Consider the following 16,731-nt stretch of genomic DNA (forward strand, 5'->3'; position numbering starts at 1 on the left):
GCACCTGCCTGAGAGGGTTGCTGGGAGGACAAATTGAGCTGGTGTGCACGAAGTGCTTAGCCGGCTGAAAGCCCTTGTTTCCTTTAGCTACTATCATCCGTATCATGATCCCAGTGGTGCTGTTTCTGGCTGTTGGTTTCCACCCAGGAACCTCTGTGTTTCCCATTAAGCCTCCTTTCCACACTCCCACACTGACGTCCCTTCTCTTGCAGTGAAAGTGATGTCAGGCAGCTCTGGCTGAAGCTGAAGAAGGACGAACCTCACTTACTGTCCAACTTTGAAGATTTCCTGACTAGAATCTTCTCCCAGCTCCAAGAGGCTCATGAGGAGAAGAATGAATTGGAGTGCGCCCTAAAAAAGTAGGTACCCAGTGTCAGCCGCTCTCTGTACTAGTGTGAAAAACAGAACCATAAAGTGCACTTGTATCCTATGCTACAGCTTTCTGTGACAGCGTCGTACCACTGTCTGCCACGGTGGGGCTGGGCCCTGTGCTGTCATGATGCATTGGTTGTTATTTTTATTTTTTTCTGAGACAGAGTCTCATTCAGTTGCCCTGAGGTTGAGTGCCATGGTGTTATTGCTCACAGCAACCTCAAACTCCTGGGCTCAAGTGGTCCTCTTGCCTCAGCCTCCTGAGTAGCTAGGACTACAGATGCCTACCACAATGCCCGGCTATGTTTAGAGATGGGGTCTCTCTCTTGCTCAGACTGGTCTCAAACTCGTGAGCTCAAGTGACCTGCCTGCCTGGGCCTCCCAGAGTGAGTGCTAGGATTACAGGTGTGAGCCACCATGCCAGGCCAGGCATCTGTTTTTAAGCCTTTGCCCACCTTGATGAGCACTTACCATATGCTAGGCACTGTTCTAAATACACTAGCTCATTTAATTCTCACCACAGCCCTCTAAGGCAGAGATTGTTTATCATTGTGCATGTTCTGCAGATGAGAGAATTGAGACCTGAAAGACTAAGTGGCTCCAGGAGACCCAGTTTGTAAATAGTAGAGTCAGGACTCAGAGCAAAATAGCCTGGTACATGGAACCAGAAGGAAAATACTGTGCCTGCCTCAGGCAGTGAGGCCCTAGCATACTGGGTCTCCCCCAACTCCAATTGGCCCACTTATAGAGGTATTGTTTCTGTCTGTAGGCCTGCTGAATTTCCCCCTCCTGACCACTCCCTCTCCCCATAGCCTCACATCTCTTCTGCTGCCCTCTTTGCCTCCAAGGCCTCTTCAGGAGACAGGACCAGACAAGTTAAACAGCAGCACAGAAAGAAACTGCTGCAGACCTGAACCCAAGTCAGCACAGGAAGGTATATCACAAAACTGGGGCTAAACCCAGCAGACACTAGACTCCTCATGGAATTAGCATGTGATTATTAGGACTGAGCTGCTCACCGTCCACTAACCTACAGTCACAGCCATAAGCCTGCATTTCATGAAACACGGAATTAGAGTGATGTAACCTCACCTGGGGGTGAGGCCAAAACACAGGGCGGGTTCAGGGAGAACTCCATAGCACACCAGGGGCCCCTCCTTTGTGCCTCTGCCATGCACTCCTGTCCACACCTAGAGATTTGCTCCTATTCGGTAGGAATACTCAGCAATTCCACGGCCACATGATTCCACAGAGCACCTGCCCTTCATTCAGATGCTTCCAGAAAAACTTAGGGGTGCCTCGCAGATGGCAGCATTTTAGAGACTATGCTGAGCCAGTCTCAGAGAAAGCACACAGCTTTGCTGTGTGGATCATCCACCTGCACATTGCTCTGAGCCCCAGCTCCTTTTCATCTTGTGCCTCCCCAGCATCAATTCTAGAAACAACTCGTTGATGTCCAATGGGTATATACAGGTCTGAATAAAAGGACCTTTAGGACTCTGCATTATGAAGACGTTGAGACCAAGTATTGCTGGAGAAAACATGGTTTAGCTGGAGGATTGTTAAGAACATTCTGGGTCTGGGAAGATGCTCTCAAAGGTCAGAGAAGGGAAAGGCTGAGGGTTATACTTCTAGGTAGCCTTTAGCTGTTAAGCCATGGAATCAGAGTGGAGTCTGAATCTTGATTTTGCCACTCACTAGCTGTGCAACTTGCACCACGTTACTTAACCCACGTCTCAGAGTCTCAATCTGACAAAGTTGCGAGGATTAAGTGTAATAATGCATGTAAGTACTTGGAATAGTGCTGGCCCTTAAGTTTTCAACTAGTGTAGTAATAATTATTATTATTTTAATTAAGTATCTTTGTCAGTCTTGGAAATTGGTCTGATGGAAGTGGAGAGTTTGAGCCTTGATGTTATCAGAGGTGAAGTTTAAGGATCTCTTTATCCTTGCAAACCATGTGGTATAGGCTTGCTACTCTAAGTATAGTCTGTAGACCGGCAGCAGCGACATCACCTGGAAGTATCTTAGGATTACACAGTCTCAGGGCTCACCCCAGCCCCACTGAATCTGCGTTTTACTTATAACAAGATGGCCAGGTGCTTAATGTGCAGATTTGAGTATTGAGGGGCTGGGAATCGGGAGATCTGGGTCTGGGTCAGGTCTGGCTTTGCATCCAAGCTTAGCTCTGGGAGCTTGCTCAAGTCTCTTGGCCTCTGGGAGCCTCAGGTTTACCATCTGTAAAATGAAGGGGCTGGATTAGTTTCTGACCCAGCACTGATCAGGTGGCCCCTCTCAAAGAAAAAGCTTCTTCTGTTCTCCAAGGAGGATAACTGTAGCCTGAATGGGTAGGCAGTTACCCAACCACGGCCTACAGTCTCATCTGTAGGACCTCCTCTGTGGCCTGTGCTCCTGCATGGAGAGACATGGGCCCCTGACTTGTTGGAAAGCCTCTCCACCCTGACCTCCATCTTTGAGTGGTTTCTGTTAGTGCCTTGCCCTAACTTAGTGAGTGATTGCTATAGAAGTTGTTTAGAGGAAGGTCAAAGCCACTCTGGACGGTATGTGCAAAACTAGCTGAGCCAAAGGTCTCAGCCCCTGCATGCTCATACTCTAGAAAATGGGTTTGGAGGTTAGAGCTTGTTTGTGTGCGTGTGTGGCAGTGGGAGGGTGGGGCATTCATATCCAAGTTTTAGAGAGCGAAGTAGAGGAAGCCCTTGGGAATGGTCTGATTTAGGACAGAGTGTGGAGGGATTCCTAGGAGAACAGTGAGTACCAGTGAGCGTCCAGAATGTCTCTGAGGCCCCTCCTCAGTGTGGTGGATGACATTCCAACTCTATCTGGGAACTGAGCATCTGCCCCCGAGGTGGAGATGAGAGCTCAGGTCCCAATTGCTGCATGCCCAGCCCTGGGCTCAGCACCAGGGAAATATGATCCCTACGTACCCAGAAGCTAACATGCAACGAGCTGCCCTCTGTGCCAGGCTCTGCGTTGAATGAACAGAATACAGAGCCCCTATCTTTGAGGAGTTCATAGTCACACTGGTAAGGCAGAGCTAATGCCCATAGAAATTCTGCACAGGGTGGACCAGAAAATTCCCACATTGTTAAAACATTAGACAGTGTTGCCTTTCGCAATGGAAGCCTCTGCTTCTTTCTCTCTTTTGCAAACAACACACCTTATTTCTTTCCACCGTAAACCCAGAGGAAACGCCACTGACCTCTGGGGGAGTCTGGCAGTAACCAGGTTGGGCAGGACACGCACTCCCTGCCCACCCCTTCCCAGGCTGGGCCGTACCCCTCAGGGTTGCAGCGTGGCTGCATGGGTGGAAAAGGTCCACAGCTTCCTCTTCACGTTCACCCACCAGGGCCTGGGAGGGAGGAAGAGGATGCAGCTGAGGGGCTGAGGACTGGGGAAGGTCTTTCCAGCTGATGTTAGGAGTCAGGAGTCAGGGTGTTCTGAGGCACTGTCAAAAATAGCCCAGAGTCCTCTCTACTCCATAGCCATATAAATTTCTTTTTTAACCTGCAACTCGGAAATAGGGGAAGGAAACAAGTCTGGGAGTAAATATTCAATCTCCTGTCTCCTTGTCCTTTTTTGCAGAACCCTAGAAAATCTCAGACTCGGGTCAGATCCTGAGAACAATGCTTCACTCTGATGCTTGTGCACCAAGAAGCAGCCACAGCCCCAGGGGGCAAGGTGGAGGACAAAGTCCAACCCAGGAACTGTGGCTAAAGCCCAGCTCCTCTGGAACTTGCAGAGTGAGATGTGCTCCCTCTGTCCCCCACTGCTCTCTGAGCAGGTGGAGTCAGACGGCTGAGCACAGCCAGCCCTACGCCACATTCCCAGTGCAGAAATTCACGGCACTCTATGTTTTAGCATTGAGATATAGTTTAGACAGGAGGAAGAACTTCTGGCCACCAGAACTGGGAATTTCTTAGCCATGGAAAGTGTCCTCTACATGTACCTCTTTCTAAAACAAAAAGCTTGAGATCTCCAGGAATGTGGAGGATGCTGACTAGAGGCAGCACGGATTCAGACCTTTTGCTGCAATCACTTGAGGCTGGAGGAGGTGGTGGGTGGGAATAGGGACTCCCTGTAGTAGGACCGTATTCACTTGGTCTAGGCTGGGGACTTAAAGTCTGCATTTTTAAAGTATCAGGAGTAAGGATAAATAAGGCAGTGTCTGGGGAGTGCTTTGAGCTCTTTGAAGGAAAGAACTTTCTAGATCAAAGGCCCAGCGTAGGCTGTGCTCTGGGAGCAGCTGAGCAGCCTGGGAATGCCTCCCTGCTGCCTGTTTGGCATCACTGGCAGACCACCCTTGGCCTTGACAAGCTTAGCACACTCCCCATGCCTTCCTTGGAATCGGTTCCTCATCAGCATGTCTTACCTTGTCCATCTGAATCAGGCTTTTCACTGTTTTTTGGGAGCTCAGAGGGCCCCTTACATTGCACCATGTAGGCAGTGATTACCTAGGCACTTCCTGTCTAGAGTGATTTCCCTGGGCTCTAGCAGGGTGTCCAAAGCAGGAATGAATGTGTCTTTCAGCCTGACAGGCAGCCCCACCTATGATAGCCAACAGCCCGACACAAACTGGAGAATTGGCATTGCATGGAGCACAGCTTAGGGGCCAGGGAAACCTTTGCAGGGAAGGGATGCCATTAATTCCTTGACCTTTCCTCTAGATCAGGAAGCACATAAATTCCACTGGTTTCTTTTTTCTTTTTAAAGATAGAGTCTCACTTTATCACCCTTGGTAGAGTGCTGTGGTGTCACAGCTCACAGTAACCTCCAGCTCTTGGGCTTAGGTGATGATTCTCTTGTCTCAGCCTTCCGAGTAGCCAGGACTATAGGCACCCGCCACAACGCCCAGCTATTTTTTGTTGCAGTTTGGCCAGAGCCAGGTTCAAACCTGCCACCCTCAATATATGAGGCTGGCGCCCTACTCATTGAGCCACAGGCGCCGCCAATTCCACTGGTTTCTTAAAGGCCTCGGTTCCTCAGTTGCATGGTTCTTGAATGTTAGCTTGCATCAAACTTACCAGAGCATTCTTCAATTAAAAGGTAGATTCCCCACCCTTGGAGAGCCTACATGGGTGCGTCTTAGTGAAGGGCCCAGGAATGTGCGTCTTAGACACATCCCAGGTGGTTCTGATGCAGGTGGGCTGCAGACCACACTCAAGAATGCTGTTCTATCCAGTTCCTCCAAAATGTATCAGCCCACAAAAGGGGCACCCCAGGGTACCATTGCAATCTGTAATGTTAGTCCTGTTCCTGGGATGAAGAAGTTCTCAGTGAGGGCTCTAGGAGATGAAGCTATGGCTTAATAAAATGCATGTATTTTACGGGTATGTTATTACTGGAGGCGGAAGCACATTGTTAAAGTGCACCAAGAATAAATGGAAAGGTGAGGACGGTTTGTGCTCTGTGTGCTCTGTGGGCATGATTTGTAAACCTGAGTAATGAAAAATGATTTGCTTTATAGGATGGGATAAAGCTGCAAAGTTGGTTTATACTAGGCAGCCGAATCTAATTTGGAAGAAACTATCCATCTTGAAAATCCAATTGGCGATTTCACAGCCTTTGCAGAATTTTCTACAAACTCTTATGTTTTCCTTTCATTCAGCTCTACTCTGATCGTAAGAGAGAGAGAAACACACACACAGAGACCATGGAGACAGACATAGGGACAGAGACAGACAAGGACAAAGCTACAGAGAGACTTACTTCAGAAGAATAAGAAAATGCTAGACGAGATTTTCCTGGTGAGAGCTGCTGTTTGCTGTCAGGGGGTTGCAGCTGCCTGAAGGAGGTGGCAGAGGGCAGTGGGGAGTCCCAGTCCCTACTTAGCTGTTCTCATCCCAAGCACAGAGCTGGCTGAGGCGGAACGTACTTCCATTTTCTTCTTCTGCAAATAGCAGACTGTTTGAGACTTCAGTCCAAGGTCTTCACTCTGTAATCAGTGCTTTGGGGTGGAGGGTACAATCTCCCCCCTGCAGTCAGCCAGCCCCCTCCTTGCTCCAGTTCATACTTTTTCCCAGTGACAGAGTCCAGATGGAATGTGGAATGTTGACAATCTTAAGTGCAGATGCTGGAAGTTGTCAGTTTTATAGCATGGACCGCTTGGGAAGACCTCGTGGTATTGTGGATGGAACCGTGGGAACTGGAGTCAAAGCCTGGGCTCTGCCCCTACTCTGACCCTTGGCAATTTGGTTGCTTTGTTGTTTGGACTCTCATTCTTTTCACTTGCAAAGGAGGGAGGGTACTTGGTGTGACCTCACCTACTATGCATAATGCAATGGTACATTTCAAAACTATTAAGAACAGAGTATAAATGTCTCACCACAACAAATAAGTAAGCGAGGTGATGGTTGTGTTCATCAGTTCGATGTAAACATTTCTCATTGTATATCAAATCAGTATATTGTACCCCATAAATGCATCAATGAACACAGAATTTAATAAAGGAAAAAAATTAAAAAAAAACTTGACACTAAAAAAAACAAAAACTAAGGGCTTTACGTGAGCTTTTAAAGCTCTCAGTCTGTGATCAGTCTCCCTTCACATTTGCTTTTCAGGAAGAGACACGTTGATCAGACCGCTGACCACCCACTAAGACACACATGAATTCAGAATGACAAGTGTCCAAACCCAGTGGCCATTTCTGAAACTCTGCCTTGAGTTCAAGCTCCTGAAACATATGTAAAATGTAGAGAAAGGCCATTTCCTCTCTCTGAGGTCAGAGCTACACTCTCACTTAGGAAAGGAAGAAGCTACTTTTTTCTTGGAATGATTTCAGCATATCCTAGGTGACTCTCTAAGATCCTCTGAAATCCCAACAAATTTTATTCAAAAGTGAAGGCAAAGGAGAGCAGGAACATGAAAAAAAATTTTTTTCAACCAAGCAGTATGCTGTAGCAGGAAGGCGTTGGCCCGTGTGCCATTAGCTGAGCTCCGGTCGTGTTGAGTATTAATGCTTTAATCCAGTGAAGGGCCTTCACTCTCGGCATGCAGTGCTCTTCGTGAAGGTTAATTAATTTTCACAGTTTCTGTGGGAGGCTAGCAGGATAAGTTACTGCTAACTACATCTCACCTTCCAGTTGTCGGCAAATTATCTGGAAAGCCTCTCAGAACCTAAGCCTTGTACTTGAGAATCACGATTTCTCTACCCCTACTTCCTCCCCACCTATCCCATTCTCCTCCAATCCTCAGGACCCCAGTATCCCAGCAGCACACACACACACACACACACACACACACACAGCCCACATGCTGATGATCATCTTTTAGAGAGGATGCCAGAGCTGGACATCCTGGGTGGCATTTAATTCCCTGGGTTTTTCATCCTAGCTCTCAACAGGGCTAATTCATTCAGATCCATCACTGCCCTTACGACATCTTGTTATTCCTTCTCCTCATCTGGACTCAGCCTTTCTTAATTTTTCCCATGGAAACTCAACCATCCTCCTACTTCCCAGGGCAGGCAGCCTCCTCCACTTTCCTCCAGCAGGCTCTGAGGTTGCAGGGTTGCAGGGTCACTGTCAGCCAGTGCTCTGGAAGGTACTTGGGGGTCTATTTCCTGGTGCTGCTCCTGCCTGTCCCTTCCTCCCTGCTGCTACAGCAATGGACTTGGTTCTTAGATGCCAACTTCCTTGTATACAGAGAGCATGCATGGAACTGAAGTCTAAATTATGTTGCCCAGAGTGACACTTTAAGAAGGGCTTCATCGACCCTTGTTAATGTCAGTGGTCGTGTATGGATCTCTCTTCCCACGTTCAGTTCTTCTCTACTGAGCCACTTCAGGTTTCTTCCGTCCTGTGTCTTCCGCCCATAATGCTTCACAATCCAGGCACACATTCCTTCCCCCTGGACTCCAAGCTGCTACAGGGTCCCCTCGAATTTCCACTTGCTCCTTTGCTTGGTCCGAAGCAGTGACTCTCAAAATGGGGTTCTCAACCACTAGAGAATCAGAGAACTTACTTAGAATGTATTACGTGCGTTCTACCCTCTACCAGAAGCAGAAGCGCATTGCACACCTCCACGTGCGTTATCTTATTAAATCTTCGCAATGTGTTCCCTAAAATGGGTATTACTGATTTTTCAGATTTAGGAAACTTCAGGCTTACTGAGGTGATGTGAATTCTCCAAGGCCAGAAAGCTTATAAATACCAGAACCAGGATTTGAACTCAGGTCTTCTAGCTCAGGTCTAATGAACTCTGAAGCAGCCTTGGCTGCTTACCCTGGAGCATGCAAAAGGAGCTAGCCAGCCATGAGGGAAGAAAGAGAAGAGGATAGAAATCCGTGCTCACGACTGTTGCGAACTCTGGCTCCTCCACACATTTCTCCTCTTGTCCCGCTGAGAACTCATGTCTCTTCCCCTCCCTTCTCTTTCATTTACCTCTTCTCTGTCTCTCCCTCCTCGTAGAGCTCAAAATGGCTAGGGTCAGAGAGCAGAAAATGGAATAATTAAACAGACATTGTCTGGGACTGGGGGAAGGAGAACTATTTTAAGAATGGCTAATGTAAGATAGATTGAATAGTCGTGTGCTCGTGTTGTTAATTAACTAATAGCTCAGAGAGCTCCACTATAGGCTCCCGTTCTTGTTCTGTTCAACATTTTTACCAGTGGCATGAATAAAGGAAGATTAGAGGAAATATTTTCTAGTCATAAAAATAATCTATCCATAAAGAAGATATAACACATACAAAGCTCTACCCACCAAAGAAAATAGCAGTAAGCTACATAAGACAGAAGCTTTTAGAAAAAAAAAAGAAATTCTGAAAAAAAATGAGAGTTTAGAAGACTAACAAACATCTCAGATTTGACACATTAGTCAGGCAAAAGTACTTGAAGGCTGTAAAGTATTTGAAACCTGCCATGAGATGAATATAGAATTCTGTGCCTTACACATCGAATATGCATTCTTCTCATAGAAGTTACGTAAAAATTGGTAATATTTTTGTCTGCAGAGGAAAGGTTAATAGATTCAAAGACCAAATATATTACCAGTATGTTCTCTTATTCTAATACAATAAAACTAGAAACCAATAGTCTGTATATATTAAAAGCTATCTTCCAAGTAATTCTCAGATGAATTAAATCCTAAAAACTAACATTATAGATTAGTTGGCTTACATTCTAATTAGAAATTTAAAATATCAACAAAACTTGAAGGTCACTGAGTACATGGGATGACTAGGAACGTGAAATCTAATAGAATTACATTTGAGGTCTTGTTCTGTGTCCAAAAAGCCAACGGCATATGAGAGATATGATCCCAGAATACCATCTTTAAAACAAAAACAAGCACAGACACAAGATTTAGTGACTTTAGTTGACAAATGGCTTTAGTATTCATCAACTATGATGGGGGTGCCAGGAAACGTTTATGTGATTTTTCAGCTGCATGAACAGATATGCAGCATCTAGGCCAAGAGGGACAACAGTCAGTTCTAATCTGCACTAATCAGACTCATACCCCGGGTATTTGCTTTGGAGCTCTGTGGCTTGAGAAAGATAATTAGAGCCAGAGAAGAATGAAGGGAATTGCCAAGGGTCCTATCGGGGAAAAAAAAAAAAATTGGCCAGGTGCGGTGGCTCACGCCTATAATCCTAGCACTCTGGGAGGCTGAGGCAGGTAGATTGCTTGAGCTTAACAGTTCGAGACCAGCCTGAGCATAAGCAAGACCCCGTCTCTACCACATGAGACAGAGTTAGAGGAAGTAGAGAGGCTTGACCTGAACCCAAGGCAGCTGCTGAAAGTCTTGATCTGTTCTCAAATATGTACATATGGAGGACTTTTTGCAGGAGACGGGTAAGGTCATAGAAAGGCAGACTTCTGTGAGCCAGAATATTTCAAATATGAAAAAAATGGCTTAGAGAGAAAGAGATCTAACCTAGTCTAGGTAAATACTTGATGCAGCTATTGCGGTTAGAATTTTAACCTTGGAAAAATAGGTGGCTGGCTCAGACAGACCTAATCCTGAAATTGTTCAATTCCCCTGGAATCTAGTGTTCCCTTAATATGGTCCATGAGCTTCCAAGTTTTGTACCCAAAGTTGTAAATTGAGTTTTTATAGGTTTTCAGCATAGGCCTTGTGGGTAGCATAAATGTCTGCTAAGTGTTCATAACCTAGTTGAGACAACATGGACCCAAATGAAACAGTCGTTGAGGGCTCTTTAAGGTTGAGTGTAGAGTGGTCAAATGAAGACATATCCTGTCATCAGAGTTCAGAGAAGAGGTCAGTGAGAGCTGGAATAGATGGGAAAATTCTCAGAGAGAAAACTTCAAAGTCAGATTGTGGGCATTAGGCAATAGGAGTGGTTTTAGAAATTTTAGCAACCAAGATGTATATGATAAGTAAACATGATAAGTTGTCTCTTTCCTTTGATGGCAGAATATGGCAAGACTCGCTGGAACATGCCATGCCATATGTGCAGATCTTTTTAGACCATCTCTTGTCACCACTGCCCACACAGCCACCATGGGGCTCCTACAGACACAGGCTGGGAGCTCTGCAGATCCTGCTCACACACAGCCTGCATCTCTAATGGATTGGTCCGGCAGGAGTTTCTATGGACTGAGCTATTTCATCTTTATCTTCCTGATTGCCTCTGAGCCTTTGCAAACCAAGTAGCCCTTTATCCTTGAAACCAAAACTCTCTTCATCTTGGGGAGCACTACCTGTCATCATAATTACAATAATAAATAATCCCTCACAGGTATTTAGGATTCCGAGTTGCTGAACTTTTTCACATCTACTTTCTTGTTATTCATGACAGTAATATGAGGAGCACAGGGCAGGTGCTACCCCTAAGCACAAGGAGGTCAGAGCACTTGCCCAAGATCACACTGAGGAAGTGAGCTGGTTCTGGGATCTAGAGGCCAGGCCTTCTGATCCTTGAGGCTTAGTGATGTGATTGGTCTGAACAGCACCTAAAGCTCCCTGTTCCTCGGACTGATATGTTCTGACCCTGAATGTCATTCAGGCCTGGAGAGCCTCCCAGGTGGCCAGAATTTCCAAAGTCTGGTCGGGCCCACCCAAGGCTTCTGTGCAATCAATCTTGCCTTTGTGGGTGAGAACTAGAATAGGCACCTTTCAGAGGCTGTATCTGTCTTCCCTCCAGTTAAAAGTGGTGTGTAAAACAACTTAATTCATAACTAGCAAACTGACATGTGCACATGAAGAACATAGAATATGTTAGTTTAATCAATTAAAACTTAGAGCAAAGTTAATATAGCACATTTAAATAATGCTATAGAATTAATGCCCTGCATGGTTATTGGGCATAAATGGTAAATAGTTGGTATGAATGACTGTAATTAGTATTGCTTTAGCAGAGCCAAATCAATTTTTAAGTGTCTCTCATCTCACTTTATTAGTTTTTGAGTATTTATATACATGGAATCACTATCTAAAGTTTTCCTTAATACCATTTGCCATCTAGCATCTGAATTTTTTCAAACACAGAAAGATAATTCCAGATACCAAGAGGAAACCATCTTGCTTTCTAAAAGTTCCCTCAGACTGTACCTATTTCAGTCCCTGAGGTGTGGCTTTCTTCAACAGCATGGGCATTTTTTCCTTACCTTCCCTCTAAGATTTTCTTCTCATTGTTAAGGGTTAGTTGAGAGCAAAAGTAATAATCCAAACAGCTGTCACTTACTAAGATGTGATTTCTTCCTCTTAGCCAAAAAGATACCTGATAGAACAGGGGCACAGAGCACGTTCATAAAGATGGCCACAGCTCACAGAAGTCTTGGACTGTCACGTTTTGCTGAGCACAGCCTGGGCCCGTTGTTCTGTAATTGTTCGAAGTCCAGTTTCTGGTTTTGGGAGTAAAGCCAAGAAAGAGAACGCAGAGGCTGGTGCTCTGTTACAAATGACCATAACAATGGAGTCTCCGCCATTTTCTTTGCCTGGGAGGTTGGATTTGTGGCTTCTGTAAAAACAGGGAAGACGCTAATCCAAATGTCCCCTTGTTTGCTCCCCCAGTAGGCAGCAAGTGAGGAAGGGACATGGGTTGGGCTGCAGCCAGTCCTCCAATAGCAGGGAAAGTCTGGCTCTGACTTGGAATCCTCGGTGGATATGGGAGGCAGGGGAGGGCTTAGGAAAGTAAATATATTCTCATTCTTTATGTTTCGTTCAGAAATCTCCTCAATATCTCTTAGACCTGAGAACCATGGCTGTTAGCTCAATTATTGAAATCTTTTGAATTAAAGGCAGGGTGAGTTTGCTATCATTTGAGTTAAGAATGGCAGAGGCCAATACTGGGGGGAGGGTGCCGTTATGTTGCATGTTTAACACAGGCTTTAGAGCCACATCACGCTGCTCACAGAGGCAGGAGTTCCTTAACAGGGAGGGGAGAGGGTCAGAGAAATGGTTTAAAACTACAGTTACCTGGGAATGTTAATCCTTAGGCATGGTACCATCTAGTTTCAGTTCAAATGGTAACACTAGAGCCTTCTCTTTGAATTTGAAGGAGCAATGGAAGGGAGATCTAGTACCGAGAGGGAAGGGGGAACAGAATAGGGTCATCCCTGAGGATAACCTACAAACCTGGTCCCCACAGCTTAATCTTTGTACAGAAGAGAGTGCCTGGGTATGCACTTCCTGGCCCGTGGGGCTCTTCAGTGTGGGAAGAGGATGCTGAAAGGGAGAGGGAGGAGGAGGACACCTTGTCCTTGCCATCCCCTAGCCAGCCTTGCCCTTCTCACACTCTGCCTGCGGCCCCATGCCTGGGATGGCACAGGCACTTAGACAGGTGTGACCCTTTCCTTGGTAGGGTATGGTAGCTGTTGTCATTGTCATGGAATCTCTTGAGAATCTTAAAAGAAACACAGATCTTTCTTTGGTTTTGGCACCTGAAAGAAAAAAATTTAAAAATAAAAAATAATGAAAAAAAAAGGGAAACAAACCACTCAAACTCCAGCACATGGTATCTGGGAAAGTTCTCTGACAGCAGCAGCAGCAGGCAGTGCTGATGGAGGCAAGCGGAGCAAGAGCATCCGAGAGGGACGAGATAAACCAAGAAGCAGACAGGGAAGAAACCTGTGCACAATGGTCCAGGGAATAGGGGCTGCATCTACTGGAGCCTGGGGTGTGGAAGTAAAGCAGAGTAAAGGACGATGGGCCCAGGGAAGCTTGCAGCAGAGCATATGGACCATTGGGGACTGATGGTTGGAGGATGGGAGGAGAGGACACAAGAAACCTCCCAGCAGCCAGGCAGGTCCAGCTGGGCCTCTGTGGCCTGCTTTCCTGCCAGGTCGGCTGATCCTGAGGGGCTCATCTTGAAGGGGTGGACAAGCTGACCCAATGGGCATCCCTCCACCCACAGCTCCAGAGGAGCTCATGCCTGAGCTCTAGGAGCAGCCACGTAGAGCAGGGGAACCTCAAGGCAGACCCCAATAGACTCTCCTTTTGCCACCTCTGTAGGAAAATTGCTGCTTATGATGAAGAAATCCAGCATCTATATGAAGAGATGGAACAACAGATCAAAAGTGAGAAGGAGCAGTTTCTCCTGAAAGTAAGTGTGCACTCCCCAGGCCTGGCTCAGAGGGCCTGGCTCAGAGTTTCTGCTCTGACTGTCTCCCCCAACTTAAGGAGGGATTACAATGCCCACACCCCTGGCATTATCAAGTCCCTCTTTCTCTGCCTTATTTTTTTACTGGCACTTGTCACCTTCACACATAGCATGTAATACTCATTGACTCTTGTCTGTCTCCTCATACTAGCACCTGCACTCCACAAGAGCAAGAATCTTTACCTTTTAGTTCGTAAGGTATCCTTAGTGCTTTGACCATGCCTGGAACATAACAGATGCTCCGCAAATATTGTTGAGTCAGTGAATGAATGAACAAGGGAATGATGGAATGATGGAATGAGGGAATGATGGAATGATGGATGCTTTCCCTGGTAAGGGGGCCCTGACACTGGCAGGCCCACCCAAATGCTCCAGTCCAGTTCACCCCATGCCCAGCAGCTCCCCTAGGGGGACAATCGGTAGAGCCTGTGCTGCCCATCCTTCCCTCCTAGACATGTAGAAAATTTAATAGTCAAGAAAATACCAAGTTCCACCCTCCTCAGATACCATGGGGGAAACATAAAGCACCCATCCCTGATTCCTAGTCTGACCCCTCCTCAGCCCCTTACCAAGCAAGGCCTGCCATCTGTCTTGGGAGGTCAGGACTAGAGAAACCCTTTTCACTGCTAAGCTAAGCAGGATCGTTTTGGAATATGTTCATAAAAAGAAAGGAAAAAAAAAAGTCTTCAGGGAACTCTATTACCATTTTTGGACTGTCCACTTGTGCTCTCAGCAAAAGGCCTTTGATCTTAGATGGGGGCCCCCTGCCTGTCAGTGCTAAGCTTGGACTATAGTCTCAGCTCCTTCCCTTGAACCAAATTTTAGTTTTATGCCGCTTCAGATTTTCCACACCACAGATGTCATTCAGAGAGGGATTCAGATGCTTTTCTCCAACTAGTGCCCTCTGAAGGCTTGTCAGCTTTTCCCACCCTCCCCCATTCTATTGTATAGCCTTCAAACACCCAGGCTGACCCCGACCCTCACAGTTGAATGAGCCTATGGCAGACAGAACCAGTGTTTCTCACCAGCAGACCCTAAAACAGTTTCTGAGAACAGCAGCTTTTCCTCCTGCCATAGGACAGCCACCCACTTTGTCCCAAATAACATCAGCCAAAGAAAGGCTGAGTCCTGTGGGGGCATTTTGCCCCTTCTGCCTGGACCCTGACTACAGGTCAAAGGTCTTAGCTAAAGAAAGAAGCATGATTCCAGAAGCAAAAGGTGGGCCAAGGCATGGGGGTAGAAGTGGGCAGAGGTCAGGGGAAAAACTTTAAGGACAAATTAGCATCATTGAAGGTGACCAGGCCCACCTATGCCTTCTGCTTTCTCCTCCTTTCTCTCCTCTAAAGCTCAGTGCTCAGATTTCCTTTGTGTGACCAGGGAAACTGCTAAGATGTCTTTGGCAGCGCTGTTAAGCCTTTGGATACACAAGATTTTCCCTGGCAAGGAAGTGAGGATAGGGGCCTTAGAATTTATGACACCACGGAAAAGGCTGGACCTCTGGCCAGGGTTTGGATCCTGCTTGACACTTACCAGTTTGTCTGGCCATGAGGGAAGAACCTCATCACTTGCACCCTCCCAGCCCCTTCCATGCTCTGTCCTGGCAGAAGGAAGTAAGACACTCCACAGGCCTTTGTGGGGATGGCAGCATTCACATGGGAATTCTGGAGCTGCCTGCCATTCTCAGCATTGGTCACGGCTTTGTGACCAGCAGTGAAGCAGAACGAGGCAGATTCCTGGTGCTGATTCTCTGGAAACAAACATTGGGAACAGGAACTGTCTGCCATATATATAATGTATAATGGATTTATTCTAACAAAAAAGAATAAAATCCAAAATCACTTATACAACACAAACAGGTCAGCTTTATAAAATGGATTTCAAACAGGTAAACTAAATTGCACTGAAAAGACAAGAGCATGGGTCTAAAATGATTACAGGAATATAGCCTACTAAGTTTGAAGGATAATACTTGTGGGTTTTTTAAAGAAATCAAAATAGAAAAGAGTTTTTAACATGAGTGAATATGTGGAAATCACAGTATTTAAAGCTTAACATGATGCTAGAATGGATTAAAGCATGTGATATTCCAACACCAGGACATAATCATTTTTATGTAGTAGACATTCAGTTTTACTCCACATTTGGACAAATACTGGTTTTTATTTGTTTTATTTTGGAATATTACTGGGGTACAAACATTTTAGTTACATAAATTGCTTTTGTACTATGTGAGTCAAAGTTGTAAGTGTGTCCATCACCCAGGCAGTGTGCGCCCCATCCCCTCCGCCCCCCTTTCCACCTATTTGAATTTGTTGAGTGTTATTTCTGTACATGCACAGAAGTGTTAATCAGTTCCAATTTAATAGTGAGTACATATGGTGTTTGTTTTTCTATTCTTGTTATACTTCACTTAGAAGAACGGTCTCCAGTTCCATTTAGGTATTTAGGTTGCTGTAAAATGTATTAGTTCACCTTTTTATGGTTGAGTAGTACTCTGTGGTATAAATATACCACATTTTGTTAATCTGTTCATCTATTGATAGGCATTTGAGTTGTTTCCGAAGAGAAATAAGACTCTTCATTAAAAAGAATACCTGGGCTTGGCGCCTATAGCTCAACCGGCTAAGGCGCTAGCCACGTACACCTAAGGTGGCGGGTTCGAATCCCCAGCCCGGGCCTGCCAAACAACAATGACGACTGCAACCAAAAAATAGCCGGGCGTTGTGGCGGGCGCCTGTGGTCCCAGCTACTTGGGAGGCGGAGGCAGGAGACT

At 46.0% G+C, this 16,731-nt stretch overlaps 1 protein-coding gene across 2 annotated transcripts in view; it reads left to right on the forward strand.

Annotated features, from left to right (window-relative positions):
* CRACR2A (calcium release activated channel regulator 2A) overlaps nt 1-16,731 on the forward strand; it is a 121,389-nt gene that overhangs the window by 66,195 nt on the left and 38,463 nt on the right. For both annotated transcript variants that reach the window (XM_023517072.1, XM_003796430.2), the window contains exons 5-6: nt 213-359; nt 13,811-13,901. In XM_023517072.1, the coding sequence (XP_023372840.1) occupies nt 213-359; nt 13,811-13,901 (238 nt within the window). The remainder of the gene's footprint in view (nt 1-212; nt 360-13,810; nt 13,902-16,731) is intronic.

This window comes from Otolemur garnettii, unplaced genomic scaffold (assembly GCF_000181295.1).
Source record: "Otolemur garnettii isolate 467f Iridium unplaced genomic scaffold, OtoGar3 scaffold00104, whole genome shotgun sequence".
Classification (NCBI taxonomy): Eukaryota; Metazoa; Chordata; class Mammalia; order Primates; family Galagidae; genus Otolemur; species Otolemur garnettii.